Raw genomic sequence first — 16,534 nt, forward strand, 5'->3', positions numbered from 1 at the left:
TAATTTTTAATTTTATTTTAATTTAGTGTTCTCGAGCCTTGAGGCATTGGTAGAAATAATAATATCATGGGTCAATGAGCTAATTGGTAATTTAGCAGTTGAGAGAAGACATGCCATGTACTTATATCCTTGTGCTTTTTTATCTTATTGGCTATATATATTTGACTACATTAATTGGATGCATGTCACTCGCTTGATGTCATTGGTGACGAACGCATATTATGAAGCACAGAGATAACCTACATCCATCCATATTTTGGCGAAGACTTTAATTATATTATTACACTTTTGTCGTACCATAGTAATACAGGGTATTTATATTTTTAAAAAAAATTTGTTTTTAAAATAGTAAGAAAAAGAAAACTTCGTAAGCATATTTTATGTAAATCGTATTTATTTTAGTAATACACAATATCATCGAGAAAATAAATTGTGAACTAAAATTAGCCTATTTTCATAGAAAAATTAGCACAATTGTAAGACTCGATTATCAATTTAATTATTTAAGAATATTACCTTCATAGTCTAGTTTTACGCTCTACATATTTATGTCTCGTTTGGTTTATATTTTAAAAATATTTTAAAAATAATTTTACTCATATTTTAAACATAAATTAAATACATCTATAACTTTATTTATATTCTATTATTTAATTGCAAAACATAATAATTATACGGAATAACTTGTGTAAGAATTTGCGTCAGACTGAATAAATATGTTTAAAAAAGTTATTTAGAAAGCGTGCATAGATTTCACTCATCCGTCACAAGATTAACTTGTCATAGTATTTACTTTATGTACGTATGAGTGTCACATTATTTACTTTATGTACATATATAAGTAAGTGTTTAGTTATAAAATATATTTAAAAAAAAATCTCATTCATGAATAATTGTCATATATATATATATATATACGAACCAAATGCCAGCTTAAATTATCAGGGTTATAGATTTAAGTTTATCGGTATGAGAAATTCCAAAGTGTTGTATCTCTGAACTTTCTTTCATTTGCATGGGGATTGGAGGCAGAGCAGGAATGCATTATGGCTCAGTTACTAGCTTTTGAGGAGTGATTACCGTTGGCAATTAATATACTGCAAGTAAGATATTTATACATTCTTATCGCACCAACTACAATGAACAAATATGCAGTAATAAGAATCATTATTTGAGTATTATGTGTAATTTAACACATTTATGTAAGCTATCCCAGAAGTATAATTCCAATTCTATTATAGGCATTAAAATAGCTAAATATCATCCAAAAGTGCATCTGAAATAATAGAGATGGGTGGATATTAGAAACTTGGTCAATTGTCACAGATACTACAACACGTTCTGCTATGGTTTTAAAGTATTAGAAACTAAATAAAATGCACTTTATAGATACGTAGCACAACAGCATTTATACCCACTAAGCTATAAAAGCAAGCAACGAGGGTGAAAAATATACAGACTAACAAGGAAACACAGCAAGCAATAGAATAGTTAATATTCCAAATGATGGCAGCATGAAACTACGGAGCAATCACATTGTCTTGACCTTGATAAAGTGATCAGTCTCAGTCCTCATCGTCATCTTCCTCTTCTTCCTGCAGAGACCAAACACCACTTACATTAGATATTCAAATTGTTATTCAACAAAGCTATTGTTATACTGACGAAAATTTTGTTTGGTCATCCTTCTGTGTACAAGCACAAAAAGGAATTTGTTGCATGTTATCTGATCCTAGTTTCCATTTTAACTTTACCTCAAGCAAAAAATTTCATTGTAAGTGATGAAGAGAATGTCAAAATACCATCAATTGAGCAAACAGGCAGCTGCCAATAGATAGCATGACAAAGAGTGATAGAAGACCACTACATCATGATTCACAATGCCAAACTATGACAAATAACTTGCAGCTTGACGGTAATGTGCAACTTTCTGAGAGGACTACAGATGAAATTTGCAATGACTCGGTATTGACAGATTTTTGCCATTTGCCAGATGCAAAACCCTTAATCAAAGCCAACAGATGAACCGAAACAAGTTAGAATCCATGAGAAACCATGCTCTATTGCCTAGCATAAGGCACCAGCACATTCTTTCTCTCCTCCCCTCGGTCACAACAAAATCACATTCATATTTTACAACAGCTCAATAGCTCCAACTGCTCTAAAGAGAGCATAATAACTGAACCTTTCAAAAGATTCTCACTGCCTAACTTTTTTTTAATTGTTGATCCTCATCTCATGAATCACTGGATGAACAACTTTAGTACTTCTCAGAAGAAAACTAACTACTCTCTTCAAATGGTTCAAAAATATCCTTGTCAGATAGACAGTAAAATATCTTGCAAAGACAAGAAGAAAAGACCCAAATAAGGGAAATATCAACATTAAACTACAGACCAAAATTTAGGAGAATCCTAGCACTCTCATTATATGCACATACTTGCAGCCTGCAACCCCCTTTGGGGCACCCAACTAACGCACCCTTTAATCCTTTATATGCAAAACTTCTATACTGATTCTTTGATCATGATTCTTCATAAGGCAATAGATACAAACTCACTTCTCCTTAAAAACATGCTAGAAGGTTTGGATGTGAAAAGAGGTATAGTACCCAGATTCTCATGAAAACATATTACCCAGTGCAGAAATCTGAGAGAGCCACTCTGCAGATTCTCAGTGCAGAAAGTAAATTGAAAATGTACTTTTCAGTGGAATGCAATAACTTGCAAAGCTTTGAAAAAGCTTACTTCCCCAGTTTCTTCTTCATCCTCGTCATGAACCTCAGATTTTGACCTATCAGACTCTTCATCACCATCATCAGCCATGCTTTCCTGAAGGACAAAAAAGGACTGCAAATTAGTACCACCGAACTAAGATGAACAAATTTGTATGCTTCTATTGACATGGAAGAGAATGTGAATTATCCAGTACTTGTTTCTTATTATAAGCTGACATTTGCTTTTCATATTCACTCTTCCTTTTTGCAGCTTTAGCTTCGTAGGGAGCTTTCTCCTGAAAAAGACAGAAAGGCAAGGTTCTGCATCATCCTAGTTTCAAAAGGCTGCTTAATTTATGTCATCAATAGTACGTACAGCATCAGATAGTGACTTCCACTTCTCTCCCCCAGCTTTACCAACCTTCAGTAAAAAAATCCATTGTCAATCAAAACAGTAAAAGAGGAGCACGAGTTACTGTCCAACTATCTTGCTGGAATAAAATTCTGCCAATCTCCTTACAGCTGAGACAGCTTTCACATTAGGATGCTCCTGCTTGAATACCTTCCTGAAATCTTCACTGCAATGTTAAGTGGTCACTGGTCGATTAGGTTCTCAAGATAAAAATTGAAGCACCAATAATGGAAAGTTGTAGATAACATCGATGACTAACAGGAAAACAAAGAATGCACTCGGAGATCTCTTTGGTTTGTTAGGATCCTTTTTAGCCTTTTTGTCCTTCCTGGATTGTGGTTTGCTACTCTTACTTGCCTTCATAGCAGCCTTCCGCTTCCCAACTTTTCTGAAAAGAAGACCAAGAAAATTAAGTAAAAAGTAAAAACTAACATTCAACTGATAACTAATAAGATAAGATTACCCATGAAGAGATAAACAATCAAAAGAAATAGTAACAACAAGATGTTCATACTGCAACCACGGACCTAACTCACTATTGCCCTTGGTAATATGTATTTGACAACGACATGATGACAGACTTCATGCAGTTATTCTAGTACTATATTTATAACCAGAGATCCTCCAGATCTTTTGTTCACATATTTATGAGGAGAATATTCATAAATTGATCTCCATAAGCGATGGGATCTTAGCAAGAATGGGATCTTAATGTCAAATAACTGGATATTATATACTTTAGCTTCCTTTCCACCAGCGGTAATTTGATTTTCATAATTCCCAAAAGATAACTATTAGAGAGCTCCAGGATACTTAAACATAGGGTGGCAAGCTCAAAGACTCAACAAGGTTAAGCAAGCATAGAACTTGAAGTAACCTGTCATCAACTGGCTTCAGTGCGTCTTTCTTAATTGCACCTTTTCCCCTTTCCCCCTTCATTTTCCAACAGATAAGAGTGCCTGTTATGCAAATAAAAAAGGATGGTAAAGTCTCGAACAGTAACAGAATTAATTGGACTAGTGGAATAAAGTTCTTGATGTAGATATAACAAAGATTCAGCTTCATCAATGAGCAGGAAATTCATCCTACTAGCAGGAACATCTGAGGCAATATAAACTGCCATACAATAACAGTAAAAGAAAATAATCTGGATAGTTAACAGCATGAATGTAGGTAATATGTCTTGACATAAGCCAGACTATATGAGCAAAGAACTTCCAGATAATTAGTGGGAACCATACATAGCCTAGACGTTAACATAAAAATATATAATACATAAGAATGATATATTAGGTTATATAATTTTACGGGCAGATGCGTTTTTTTTTTTTTGCAATTATAATAGATGGAAAGAAAGATAAAAAAAAGGGCCATCTTTCTTCAGTAAAAAGAACTTTAAGTTATGAAAAGAAACTTAAAAATGTTCATCATTAAGTAGAAAAAAATTTGAAAACGTACAGTTTCATATCCTGAACTTGGAACAAATTCGATAAGGCACAATTTTCATAATATCAATAATCAGAACAAGAAATTTTTAGCTCACACCAAGAACAACACTAGCAGTAGTAATTTCACTACTAAAAATGATAATATAACAACAGCAACAACAGTAAGAACCAAGAAATAGTGAATCATTAGCAGAAAACCCCACCTCAGGAGAAGAATTGATACGATCTGCCAAAATTAAAGAAAAAAGTTAATGGACTAAGAAATTGCAACAAGCTCGTCAAATCCATAGCCTAAGAAGCCGATCCGAAAAAACTACGAACCCTAACGACGTAAAGAGAACAGCGAGATCAGAGAAGAGAGGGAGAGAAACCCTAACCTTGGAGCAGAGGCGGCGAATCCAAACAGCGAAGCGAAAGGCAGAGTAAGGAGGAACGGATTAATTTGGGGGAGAATAATGCGTACGACCGACGGGGCTTGGATTGGAGTTAGATTTTTTTTTTAGTTAATTACATCTTTGACCCCTCAACGGTTCAACCCATATTACTTTCACAGTTTCACCCCCCAAAAAATAAAATTAGACAAATATATACCCGTAAATTATTTAAACAAAAATTAAGCCTTCTCTATCTATATCTCATTATCTCATTATAAATTTCCATAAAAATATCTCTATTTTTATATCTTTTCACCTCCTCCGTTAATAATCTTCATGACAATTTTTTTAGATATTAAATTCTTCACTAATCTTTCTTAATTCTTTCAAAATTTATTTGCTCCGAGAGGGAAAGAAAGAGAGTAAAATATTTTTATTCACCTAATTAGTTAGCTAATTTTTAATATTTTTTAAAACCATTTTTTTTAATTTAGGAGTGAAAGTATTAAAATGTAATCAACGTTTGTTCGTTAAAAGGGAGTAAGAGAGAGAAATCAACCGGGAGAACCAGTTACCGGCTCATTAATATGCAGACACAGGGAGGTTAGGTGGCGCAGGTCGCGCAACCGTTGCGACCGGCTACTCCCCGTCGGCTCCTTGGGAGATTTTTCTTTTCTTTTTCAGCTCGGATCAAGCAGAGAAGTCGACAAGTGGAAAGCTAGTGAGGAGATATTTGTAATGTTCGTCATATAGATGGTCAGGACTCAGGAATGATCAAAGTCTAATCTATGGCTAAGGATTTTTCATGTATATTAAAGCGAGTTTCTGATCAAATTAGCCCTCTCTCACAAATTTTCTTTTTAAGAATTTTTATATATAACACCGTGTCTTCTCTTTTCACGAAATTAAAGTTTACGCTCTACTTTTCTACTATTTATAAATCGAGGCCTATTATTTAGCAAATATACGTAGAAAATATATTATTGTTAGATCTATTAATTAAATTTAACTAAATATCACAGTTAAATTAATTATACTACGAAAATATTTCCAACCAAATCATACTGAGAGTATTTTAGTTATTTTAAAAATAAGAATATTTTAAAAATAAAATATCTTTACTTAACATAATATTCTTGCGGCATTAGTTTAAATCTAACACAGAATATTTTCTGCACGTGTAAGACTTAATCTTAAAATAATAAAAATGTAGAGTCTAAAAGGTAATTTTACTAAAATAAATCACACATTATCCGGAAACGCCAGATATTTCAGTATTTATAAATGTAAGTTAACGAAATAAAAATAATAATTTTATCATCTGTTTATATACTTAAAAAGTGGAACTTCTCACCATTTTGTTTGAAAATTTTCATATAAAACTCTAATTAATAGATACAGCTAAGTATGTTTTAGTTTTAATTTTCTTTTTTGCTAAATATGAAACACCAATTAGACCAGCATCTTATATGTTAAAAGAAGCTGTTGAACTTGTCGATGCTTCATCTTCTTAAAAAAAAGCTGATAAGTTACTATAATAAAATAGACTTTTTTGGTATTAAAGTTTAGTGTGTTATATTTTGGTAAAAACTATTTAGAAGATGACCGGTCAAAAAACTCCTTGTTTGGTTATACTTTTTAATTTTATATTTACTTACAAATCTTTTAAAACTACTATTTTTTTATTCATTTTTTCTTATAAATTTTATTTAATATCCTGACATTATTTTGACTGACTGACATTAATTAAATTACTAAAATATTCTTATTGTCCCTCTCATCCTCACTACCCCTCCACCATCGTCTCCAAATCACCACCTCTCGTCATCACCGTAGCCACCGCACTCTCATCTTCTCCTCCTCTTCGTCTTATTATTCTTCTTCTTCCTTATCTCCTTTTTCTTCTTCACCTCCTCCTTTGTCTCTCCTACTTATCCTTCTCTGATCAAGGGTTCACCGAAGAAGATGCAACGAGCTGAACATCTGGAGACTCGATTTGAGGATCAAACCTCCAATTTGGTCATGATGAGATGGTGATGATAATGAGAAAAATAAGAGAGAATAAGATGATGAAGAAGATATGAGTAATTTATATATTTTTAAATTATTCAGTATATTATAATGAAATATTCATTTGTTGTTGTCTTCCAAGTTAACCTAGTTGGGTTATAAAATCCACAAAAATATGATGTGAATTATAAAATAAATAAAAATAGAGGGAGTGACTTATAAAATTCTGACTATTTTTCCATAGATATCCTTTTAAAGTTACATTTTAATAAACTAGATTTTAAGATGAAATGAGAGGAATCGAATAATAATATGTATATGTTAGAATATGATTGTATGAATGATAATAAATGCAAGATGTAGTGTTTTTAATACATTTTCTTGAAAAAATGTCACTCTTACTAACTTTTCCTACTATTTATGTGACAGCGTCATAGTGCCATACTGCCATGCAAGTGAGTATTAATTAAGCTAAAAATAAACTTTATTTTGGAGGGCATTTGCCAAAGACATTAAAATTAACTTCAATGATAAACTTAATACCCAACTTTTGACCAATGCAAGTTTATCACCAAATTTATTACTAAATTAATTCGCTCTTTGGAGCAATGATTTCTTCAGGTCATGCAGATATCACATAATTAACATGATATCCCCTTTATTTACAAGCCTCAACAGTTGCTGTAAGTTTGCCAATAGCAACTCACTGACATGGTTCATGGAAAACATTCCTAGGTTCATTAAAACTTAAATAGTCAACTAAGAAAAAGAAAAAAGTTATTTATCCAAAAAAGAAGAAGGAAATGAACAAATAACAGTTTGACAGCTCTCCTATTATAAACATAGCAATACACTATTCATTCAAAGCTGTGACAAACGGCAAAAAGAAAAAGATCAAACTAGTCATTTACAAATGTTTACATTATTTCCTTCAGTAAATAAGGTAAACAACGTCGTAATCGCTTAGACCCCAACAAAATCATCAAGGAAGTAAACCATACGATTGGCGAGCTCCTCGCCTACAACTTTCACATATAACTGCAATTTCTCTCTAAGATGTTTCTCTCTGATCTTAGAGGTCTTTCTCCTTTTGGTCCGACCAAGTACTCTGTGAAGCTCCTGAAAAGGAAATAGTACTTGTAAATGTGCCAAGAATATTGTACCAAGAAAACAATAGAGCTTGACAGACATTTCGCAAGTCATATCTCTTTCGAATGCATAAACATATACGATAAAAAGACCTCAGCTTTATGAAGACAATAGGCAGAAAGAGCACCTTGAATTTCAGAAGTGAACCATCCAAGTTTATCAATATGTTGCTAATATCAGTGTTGCTCGAATCATCTGTTATCGGTACAATATTAACTTCTTGAGCTGGTTCTTTGTCCACATGTATTTCTAAATCGTCATACTCACTAGATGATTCATCCAGGCCCCAAAGCCTCGAGCTATCAATAGATTTACCGGCTAACTGAGTTATTGGTGCATGATCTTGCAGGATAGCATCTGACAGGACTACATATGAGTTCCTATCAAGCAAAGGTTTTGCAATATCATACTGCACCCACCTGCAATAGCAATGTCCAACCATCATTTTGTAAACTAAAGTAGCCGATAAACCTACAAAGAAGTATGAATTTATGAAAACAACCAGCAAACATTTGTTCAAGTAAACTATTTGTATAGCAAAATATAGCAAGTAACCATGGCATGCAGAATGTTCTAAGTTCCTACTAACTTATTATTTTGTTATAATCCCACCAGTATATAGTCAAAGAGATACATGAAATAAACCATGCATCTTTCATAACCTTGCATCTCGCAGTCATTAATCCTTCACTTGCAATTATGGATCCTTTATACAATCGTATTCATTTCACCTAATTGACTTACATGTGAGTTGGTCATGTGTCAATACAAACACATCTTACCTAGGATGCAAATTGGCACCTGTGATACAGCCAATATCATGTCTAGTGAAAAATAATAAGAGATGGACATACTTGTAATGAACCGGACAGAGAAGCTCAGATGGTTGATATGCTGCTTTGTATCTCATTTTACTGCACGAATGAATGTAATAACCAAGATAGTAGTACTGAATGCTGGAACAGTTTGCTTGTATATCCTTAACCCATTTTATTTCCTGCAAAACTGAATACTTTCCAAGGGATAACGACGCAAAATCGGGATCCCAAAATAAGTATTTGCTTGACAAGCATCTTGGAAGGATGTCCACTACACCAACTGCAACAATTTTTCCATCAATAATGTATTGCTGATGAAAAGAGCCAAATCCACAAGGTGGAACAGTATTGTCACCTTCACGAGGTGGAACAAATATAATAGGAGTATCCACCAGAAACTCTTTGTATGACTCTTCTGTCACTTTCTTATCATTGTGCACTTCCATTTGGTACCTTCGGAAAAGAGCAAATTCTTCAGGATCATAATTTGACCTGTTCATCCTTATTTCTAGTTTTCTTTCATTTTGAGGCAGAACTACATTGCTGCTAGTCGCACAACTTTGGTTTGAACAAACTTCATTGCCTTTTAAAATTTGTATAGGTACATCAGCGGAAGAAAGTCTTGAGATAGTCTGCTTCGCAGCAGAATAAAAATTGAGGTGTCCATTGCAAGCTCTTGTTACAAAATTAGGGATATCTCCATGCAGTTCCATTGACCTTACCAGCTTTTCTGCAATAGTTTGTGGGGAAACATCTGGTGGTTTTCCATTCTGATTTTCATCTGATAATAAACCTAAACTGGCAGCATTCTTTTCTCTGGGCCAAGAATGTCTAATAGCCGCTGCTATCAGGAAACTGATGCTGCTAGTGTACAATAAATCTTCTGTCAGTTCCATTAACTTCTTTCTCATTTGTGGTGTGACCTTTTTCACAACAGATTTAGGGAGTTGGGTGATAAAAGGAAACTCACCACCTCCATAACATGTACTTATAACAGAATCAAGTTTGTTTGACAAATAACAATTAAACTCATCTTCCTTTGGCGAACTTTGACATGTACCAGCTGGAGAATCTTTTACTGATGCTTCTGAGATTTTTACCAAAGATGCATCACTGGCCTGGCTTAGTAAGTCTTTCGGAGAGGTCATCTTATCTTTTGACTCCTTATTCTTCAAATTGATTGCACCATTGAGGAACCTACACAGATTTGTCGCTGGATTAGACTAGAGTAATACTAATGTCGTAGACATGAAGTTGTCAATATAATTATCATTTTCTTCATGGAAGGGAAAGGCACAAAAAAGCACCTTTGCATTCTTCTATCAACACGAGCTTGCTCTCTGGAAAGAACAAACTCACTTGCCTTCAAACGAATAGTATAAGATGGGCAGCATGTTTCTTCCATCTCAGGCTTGTAAACGAGACAGCCAAACCTCCTCCAACCATGATCAAGAAGCTCTGTTAGCAACAGCCCTAAATTATTGGAAACTGATTTCCCAGAAAAGGGAAAAAAACATGTGCATGCAGACAGACATGCATGAAGGCACACATACACAACAACACAAACAAACAGAGCCACAAACACAGACACACATATCTAATATATGAGGGTCGCTCGTATGAATTACTAACCCAAGTTTCCTTCGGGGTACTTGTATGCTACCCATTACTGAGGAATACATGCATCAATTATGCATCAATTGTTCAGATAGGTTGGCAAATATAGTACCAGTTAGCGAGGAAAATGGAGGTAACATCAGCCATTCCATCTTACCAAGTTCAACGCTATAGATGTGTTTGTCTAAACTATTAAAAAGGGCATATCACTACATGAGGCTTCCAACAATGCTTTATCTAGTAAGCACAAGGCATATACAACCTTCCATTGATTACATCTTCTGTAGAGGTTGTATACAAGCTCGAACTCATGACCATTTGGGTACAAGGAGAATCGAGAAGCCTATGTTCTCGGTGGAGATGAGAATGGGAAGAGACCATACTGATGCACATCAAGTTAACAAATAGAGGATCCTGATAAATAAAATCCGGGAACACACCCAGGATTGAAATGCCCTGAATAATTTTACCGAACCAAGCCCAATTCAGGCTTTGTCAGGCACAGTCGTAACCACTAGATGTCTCTTACTTTTGAATATGTCAACATTACTAAGAAACCTCAAATTCATGAATTCAATTAATTCATAACATCTGTAGTTATCAACTGCTAAGTTTCTAATTCACTAATTTTACTGATGACGCATGTGAATAAAAATTACTCAAACAAGTAAAGCTACGAACCTTGATAGTCATCAGCTGTCATGGAGTAAGCCCATAAACCTGAAAAAAGTGTAAGTAACATGATAACTTTAACATAATACATCGCCAAATGTTAAACTAACTCATCTATGAAAAAACAAACTTGATTGACCAACAAAAATCAAGCTTCCATTTGTCATTTGTCTACGAGTATTTCAAGGCACAGGAAGAGCATAAACCGACAAGAATCCATGTTTAAAAAAAGTCTACTACTTTCTTATAAGAAAAGGTTCGTCAGCTATAAAATCGAGTAATATCAAGCGAGCCAAGAAGGAACCACACTGAAGAACTGAATCCCAATGGAATATCAAACTCCTTTAATTAACTAAAGAGATCAGAGTAAGTGAAAGTGAAACATTGTCCCAGTTGAGTAGTGCTAAGAAACAACCAATCATGAGAATTTCTTAACAGGCCATTAATTAGCATAAATATTGCCAACCAACAAAGATATCCGCAATAATCATATGATAAATCCATAAAGAAGAGTTGTCTGCGTTGACCCTTAAAAAACATTCAACCTCTGCTCATGAGACATTGTTATAGAGAGGATCATGACTTCAAATTTTTTTATGCTAAACAATCGAGAGAGAGAGAGAAGGGAGAAACCGTGGGCGATGCTGGAGCGAGTTGTCGATTCACAGTAGCCGCAAGACATATGGTTCCTGCCGCAATCGACCACCACCGTCTCTGATCTCCCCCTTCCTTGTTCTCCTCCTCCTCCTCCGCAGCTTCTATCGGTGCTGTCGCTTGAGCAACCCCCCATATCCGAACAATTCGACTTCTTCTTCTCCTCTTCTCCTTTTCTCTTCTTCTAGCAATGGTCTACTCTTTCCTATATTCTATAAATATTCTTTTATAGTGCATTGCAAGTTTGCAGCAACCCCCTTCAAATTATTTTTTCTTCAATTTTGGAATAATTGCTTTGTACACATATATTTCTAAACTCTTAAAATCTATAAATTATTATATAAAAAATTATAAACTTTATGCCCTTATTTTTATTTTTCGGATAGAACAAAAAAAATTAATCATTTCTATCTTTCCGCTTTTTCCATCGATGTTGATAGCGGACTGAATAGAGATGTAAAGGAGCTGAGTAGCTCAAGCAAGCACTCTGTTGGATAGCACAAGGTCAGCCACACTGTCTATAAATCTTCATCGAGATATAGATGCCAAAAGGGAGAGGTTTCATCTAAACACCAAGGAGTTGAAAGTGAGAAGAAAGGAATAACAAATGAGTCAAATCAACACATTTTTTAATAAAAAGTAAAAAAAATAAAAAAGGATTTATTCGTTCAATTAATTCTGTTCGATAAATTCTATTCATTTGTTAGGAATAAGATGAGATCAATTATGACGTTTACAAAAATAGTGGTATGATATTGGGCCTAATTTAGACCAAGGATGGAAACCCAATACAAACTTGGGCCTTGAATACAATTATACAAGTGTAATAGAAAAGTAGCGGTGTTAGTTAGACGAGATCTGGAGTTACAAACTATTGTACACAATAAATCTCATGCATCAATAACATGTTTGCATAACTGCCGCTGTAAAATTTTAATATATCATAATTGTCAATAATCACTGAGGTCAATTAAATCTCAATAATCATGATTAAAAAAATATCTAATATTAATTGACATTATAGTACAAAACAAGATCAGTGATATATTTTGTATTATAAACTTTAAAAACACCCTACCATCAGTTTTGTTAATATAATGCCAATTACCATATAGATGAGTTAAAAATAATTATAATGCTCTTGAATAATTTTTTTAGTTTAACATAAAATTAAGATGTATTTAGATATTTTAATTTTTAAAAAACAATAAAAAATTATTTATAATAATCATAGTTAGTAATGAATATTCTATTAAAAACTAACCATATCGTTCGGAAAGAATTAAATAAAAAAACAAGAGTGACACATCTTAATATATGCTTTATGATTAACGGACACCACAACTCCCATAATACATGAATTATAAGTATCTTTCGTGAGTAAAACAATGAAGAAGAAAACACTAAAGCCTTATTAAAAGCTTAATTAGCAAAACCCTTAGCTAAGCTAGGCCTTGTCATTTTTGGACGACACGTACGCTCCCATCCGTCCCAGCTAACATCCCATACTTGTCCTTTCTCGTCAAGTTCGTGCACTCGAACCCGAGCTGCCCTCCTAAGACCTTCTGAATGTAGTTCGCCACCTCGATCGGCGGCCGCCCTCCGGTGCATGTGAGCTCGACGGGGAGCTGGTTCAAGAACGTAATCTCGTACGTGGGTCTCGGGTTCATGAAGAAGAAGTACGGGTCCAATATCTTGTACCCTCTGACGGACGTGCCATAGAACATGGACTGCTTGGTGTTGATGGCCACCGGCACGATCCGGTCGGTGAGCTCGGCGAAGAGCGCGCTGAAGCGGAGGAGGAAGGGCTCCCTGCAGGTGGTGCCCTCTGGGCAAATGACGAGATCGCCCTCCTCGAGGAGGCGCTTGATGTTCGCGGCGTCCTTGTCGCGTTCCCTGGAGAGGGCGACGGCTTTGATGGGGGAGATGAGCTCGGAGAACTTGCTGATGCTGTAGGTGACGCAGCTGATCTTGCGGCCGAGGGCGACGGCGGTGACGACGGGGTCGAGGACGGTGCGGTGGTTGCAGACGAAGAGGACGCCCGGGTGGTTCTTTTTAGGGGGAGGAGGGGGGTGGCCTTTGACGATGAGTTTGATGCCCATCAGCTTGTAGGTGTAGAAGACGACGCGCTCCGGGAGGGGGATGTTGACGTAGACGCGGAGGAGGGAGAGGGCGAAGCCGAGGGGGAGCCAGAGGAAGGTGAGGAGAGCGACGACCGGAGTCGGGCGCTGGGCGAGGCGGCCGTCGTGGAGGATGAGGGGGGTCAGCAGGTCGGTCTTGGGCACCGGAGGGGGCCGGTTCTTGGAGCTACGCACGAGATAAGCTTCCTGGTTCAATGGAGAAATGACAAAAATATCCCTTACTGAGAAAAGTTTTTGAATGATATAATAGAAAAAGGAAAGGATATTTAATCAAACAAAGAAGAAGAAGTAAACAACTCTAAAGCAAAATGAAAGCCCATCATAACGATCCTTTTATAATTTAATTATATTTAATTTATCATTTGAGCGTATACATATTTTATATTCAATGCATATTATTATAACATAACGGAGTACACACACCAGAGTCCATTATTATAAATTAAAAAATTAAATATAATTAAATTATAAAAGTCTCCCATGATTACAGAGTTAAGATCAGACTCTCACAAAGAATGCATTTAATATATATAGTCTCTAATGCTAAACCAACATACTTCATAACTATTCTACAAAAATTATGACACGTCTATGTTATGCATTGATTAGGATGGTTGTAAGGTGTAGAGAAAAAAAAAAACAAGAGGAAAATAATCACTCTTTATAGAATGTTTATAAAATATTTAAAAGAAAAAAGAAGTGGGCCTCTGCATTTAATATTGCTAGGCCTTTATTGACTAAGTTTGTTAGACATTTATGGGCAACAAATATTGGTGCCAGATTCCATATGCATATATCTTGATGTCTCTTGGCAAACTTTACTTCCACACACAACCGAGTACTGCACCTCCTTTTCATCAGTATCACCATCCAGCATTCTAGTTTACACCCTTATCTGTCAATCACTTTTTATTTTCGACCTTTGCCGTCCTTCATTAAATCTTACAAAAATACTCCACTTGAAGTGTCCTCTGTTATTCCGAATAATTAACTAAAAGAAACAAGATTAATTATATATCTAGATTCTTTAAAAAAGTATCTAATATTTCTCACTCGTAATGGTGTTTAAGAAAGACATATGTATTTTCTCTAAAATAAATATGTTAAAGAAAGGAGTTTATATGAAAATGTACAATAATTTATGAGTCTAAGTGCAGCTAAATAACTGTAGATATTATTCGCCATATATGATGATATCGTCCATTAATAGGCCTCATTAGGATTGTTCACCTAAACTCCTGGGAAAAGGATGGACATGCAATAAAATAAAGGGGTCACACACATTCAATTCAGTGGGGTTAGGAGGTTAAAACTTAAAACCACCTACTCATGGCTTTTTCTTTCTTCCTCTCTCTCTCTCTATATATATCTTCGTTGTGTCTCAGACACAGGAGTTGTATCATACAATGGATTGTAGAGTAAAAAGAAGCTAATTAATGTGGTAAAGTGTAAAAAAAAACATGTGGGGTTGGATATGTAAATCTTTTCCAACGACGAGTTACTGTTGTTTGACGTCAAAAGAATATTACCCATTATTCCTCTAATTAAATGGTTGTTCAGGAAGTTGGTGAGAAGGATATGGCTACAGGAAAGAATTAATTGTAACTAAATACCAATTACTTCAGCTTTGTTACAAATGTAAATATATATATTAAGAAGTTTTTTTTTTTTTTTTGGTTGTGTCTGCAAGCATGTCAAAGCTAATTATTGAATGGTAAAAAGTTAAGAGTAGCTCGATTATCCATAGGAAAAAAAAACGGAGTAACGAAGAACATGGATGATGCTAATTACCTTGCAAATGGACATGAACTCGTAATCCGTCTCTCTATCTCCAATCCCCAGATCCGGCGACTCCTCGCCGAGCTCCTCCTGCAATGCCTTTTTCTTCCAGACTCCGACGAGCACCCCCGGCTCCAGCACGAAGCCCGTAGCCCTCCCAGACTTGGTCACCTCCAACTCCGTCCCGAGAACCTTATCCGCCCCAAGAAAGCTCTTCGCGAAAGGCTGCACCATTATCCTCGGATTCGCCGTAACTATCCACCTCTTTCCAAAAGAATTGAACACTCTCCAGCTCTCCGGATGCACGTCCTCCGCGTAGAACCTCGGCAGCACGGATCGCGCCACCACCTCGATGTCTCGAACTTTTAACCCAGCGAAGGAGACGTAGATAAGGATCCGGATAGCCAAGGACTCGGATAAGAATAAGTAGGTGGTATACACTAACGGGACGGAGAAGAGGAGGATAAGCGCTCTTATCAGGCTTCCCGCTTCGAGTGCGACCAGCATGTAGTAGGGGAAAGCACTACTTGAGATGAGAAGAGTGCCATCGAGGTCGGCTGCTATGCCTTGGTTGGATCTCCCCTTGGAGCTGCATTCCTCGATAGGCTTGAACCTACGAGAAGTACCCATGAATGGTTTAGAGAGAGAAAGAAGAATTAATAGTGGAGAGAAGGTTGAGAAGAAGAAGAAGAAGAAGAATTGGTAGTGGAGAAGGTTTGGGTGTGAGAATAAGAATATATATAT

General features: G+C 35.6%; 3 protein-coding genes across 5 annotated transcripts; all 3 read right to left on the reverse strand.

Moving 5' to 3' along the window:
- Positions 1–1,277: 1,277 nt before the first annotated feature.
- Positions 1,278–5,140, reverse strand: LOC140799247 (high mobility group B protein 1). 2 transcript variants are annotated; one of them, XM_073153463.1, is made up of 9 exons: positions 4,954–5,140; positions 4,780–4,802; positions 4,006–4,087; positions 3,388–3,516; positions 3,237–3,294; positions 3,093–3,137; positions 2,932–3,012; positions 2,748–2,831; positions 1,278–1,595 (listed from the first exon to the last, which is right to left on the reverse strand). In XM_073153463.1, the coding sequence occupies exons 3-9, from the start codon at positions 4,065–4,067 to the stop codon at positions 1,566–1,568; spliced, it is 489 nt and encodes a 162-aa protein (XP_073009564.1). In that variant the 5' UTR covers positions 4,068–4,087; positions 4,780–4,802; positions 4,954–5,140; the 3' UTR covers positions 1,278–1,565. The 2 variants fall into 2 exon arrangements, with proteins under 2 accessions (XP_073009564.1, XP_073009563.1); XM_073153462.1 differs by lacking the exon at positions 4,780–4,802 and having other exon boundaries at positions 4,954–5,137.
- Positions 5,141–7,764: 2,624 nt separating this feature from the next.
- LOC140799462 (arginyl-tRNA--protein transferase 2-like) lies at positions 7,765–12,064 on the reverse strand. Of its 2 annotated transcripts, none has more exons than XM_073153813.1 (6): positions 11,850–12,064; positions 11,226–11,264; positions 10,235–10,385; positions 8,964–10,124; positions 8,237–8,528; positions 7,765–8,079 (listed from the first exon to the last, which is right to left on the reverse strand). In XM_073153813.1, the coding sequence occupies exons 1-6, from the start codon at positions 12,004–12,006 to the stop codon at positions 7,924–7,926; spliced, it is 1,956 nt and encodes a 651-aa protein (XP_073009914.1). In that variant the 5' UTR covers positions 12,007–12,064; the 3' UTR covers positions 7,765–7,923. The 2 variants fall into 2 exon arrangements, with proteins under 2 accessions (XP_073009914.1, XP_073009915.1); XM_073153814.1 differs by having other exon boundaries at positions 10,235–10,363; positions 11,850–11,930.
- Positions 12,065–13,171: 1,107 nt separating this feature from the next.
- Positions 13,172–16,534, reverse strand: LOC140798933 (glycerol-3-phosphate 2-O-acyltransferase 6-like). Its single transcript, XM_073153025.1, has 2 exons — positions 15,803–16,534; positions 13,172–14,197 (listed from the first exon to the last, which is right to left on the reverse strand). The coding sequence occupies exons 1-2, from the start codon at positions 16,418–16,420 to the stop codon at positions 13,328–13,330; spliced, it is 1,488 nt and encodes a 495-aa protein (XP_073009126.1). The 5' UTR covers positions 16,421–16,534; the 3' UTR covers positions 13,172–13,327.

Source organism: Typha latifolia, chromosome 12, assembly GCF_019914945.1.
Source record: "Typha latifolia isolate L0001 chromosome 12, TyphaL0001v2, whole genome shotgun sequence".
Classification (NCBI taxonomy): domain Eukaryota; kingdom Viridiplantae; phylum Streptophyta; class Magnoliopsida; order Poales; family Typhaceae; genus Typha; species Typha latifolia.

Excerpts from the sequence above, each read along its gene's own strand:
- LOC140798933 (XM_073153025.1), bottom strand. The coding sequence starts at position 16,420 with ATGGGTACTTCTCGTAGGTTCAAGCCTATCGAGGAATGCAGCTCCAAG. Across the intron at positions 14,198-15,802 it reads AGTTCATGTCCATTTGCAAG|GAAGCTTATCTCGTGCGTAG; the intron begins GTAATTAGCATC and ends CCATTGAACCAG.
- LOC140799247 (XM_073153463.1), bottom strand. The coding sequence starts at position 4,067 with ATGAAGGGGGAAAGGGGAAAAGGTGCAATTAAGAAAGACGCACTGAAG. Across the intron at positions 2,832-2,931 it reads CAGCTTATAATAAGAAACAA|GAAAGCATGGCTGATGATGG; the intron begins GTACTGGATAAT and ends TTTGTCCTTCAG. Across the intron at positions 1,596-2,747 it reads ATGAAGAAGAAACTGGGGAA|GAAGAAGAGGAAGATGACGA; the intron begins GTAAGCTTTTTC and ends TGGTCTCTGCAG.
- LOC140799462 (XM_073153813.1), bottom strand. The coding sequence starts at position 12,006 with ATGGGGGGTTGCTCAAGCGACAGCACCGATAGAAGCTGCGGAGGAGGA. Across the intron at positions 10,386-11,225 it reads GACAGCTGATGACTATCAAG|AGCTTCTTGATCATGGTTGG; the intron begins GTTCGTAGCTTT and ends TGTTGCTAACAG. Across the intron at positions 8,529-8,963 it reads CTCTGTCCGGTTCATTACAA|GTGGGTGCAGTATGATATTG; the intron begins GTATGTCCATCT and ends TTGCTATTGCAG.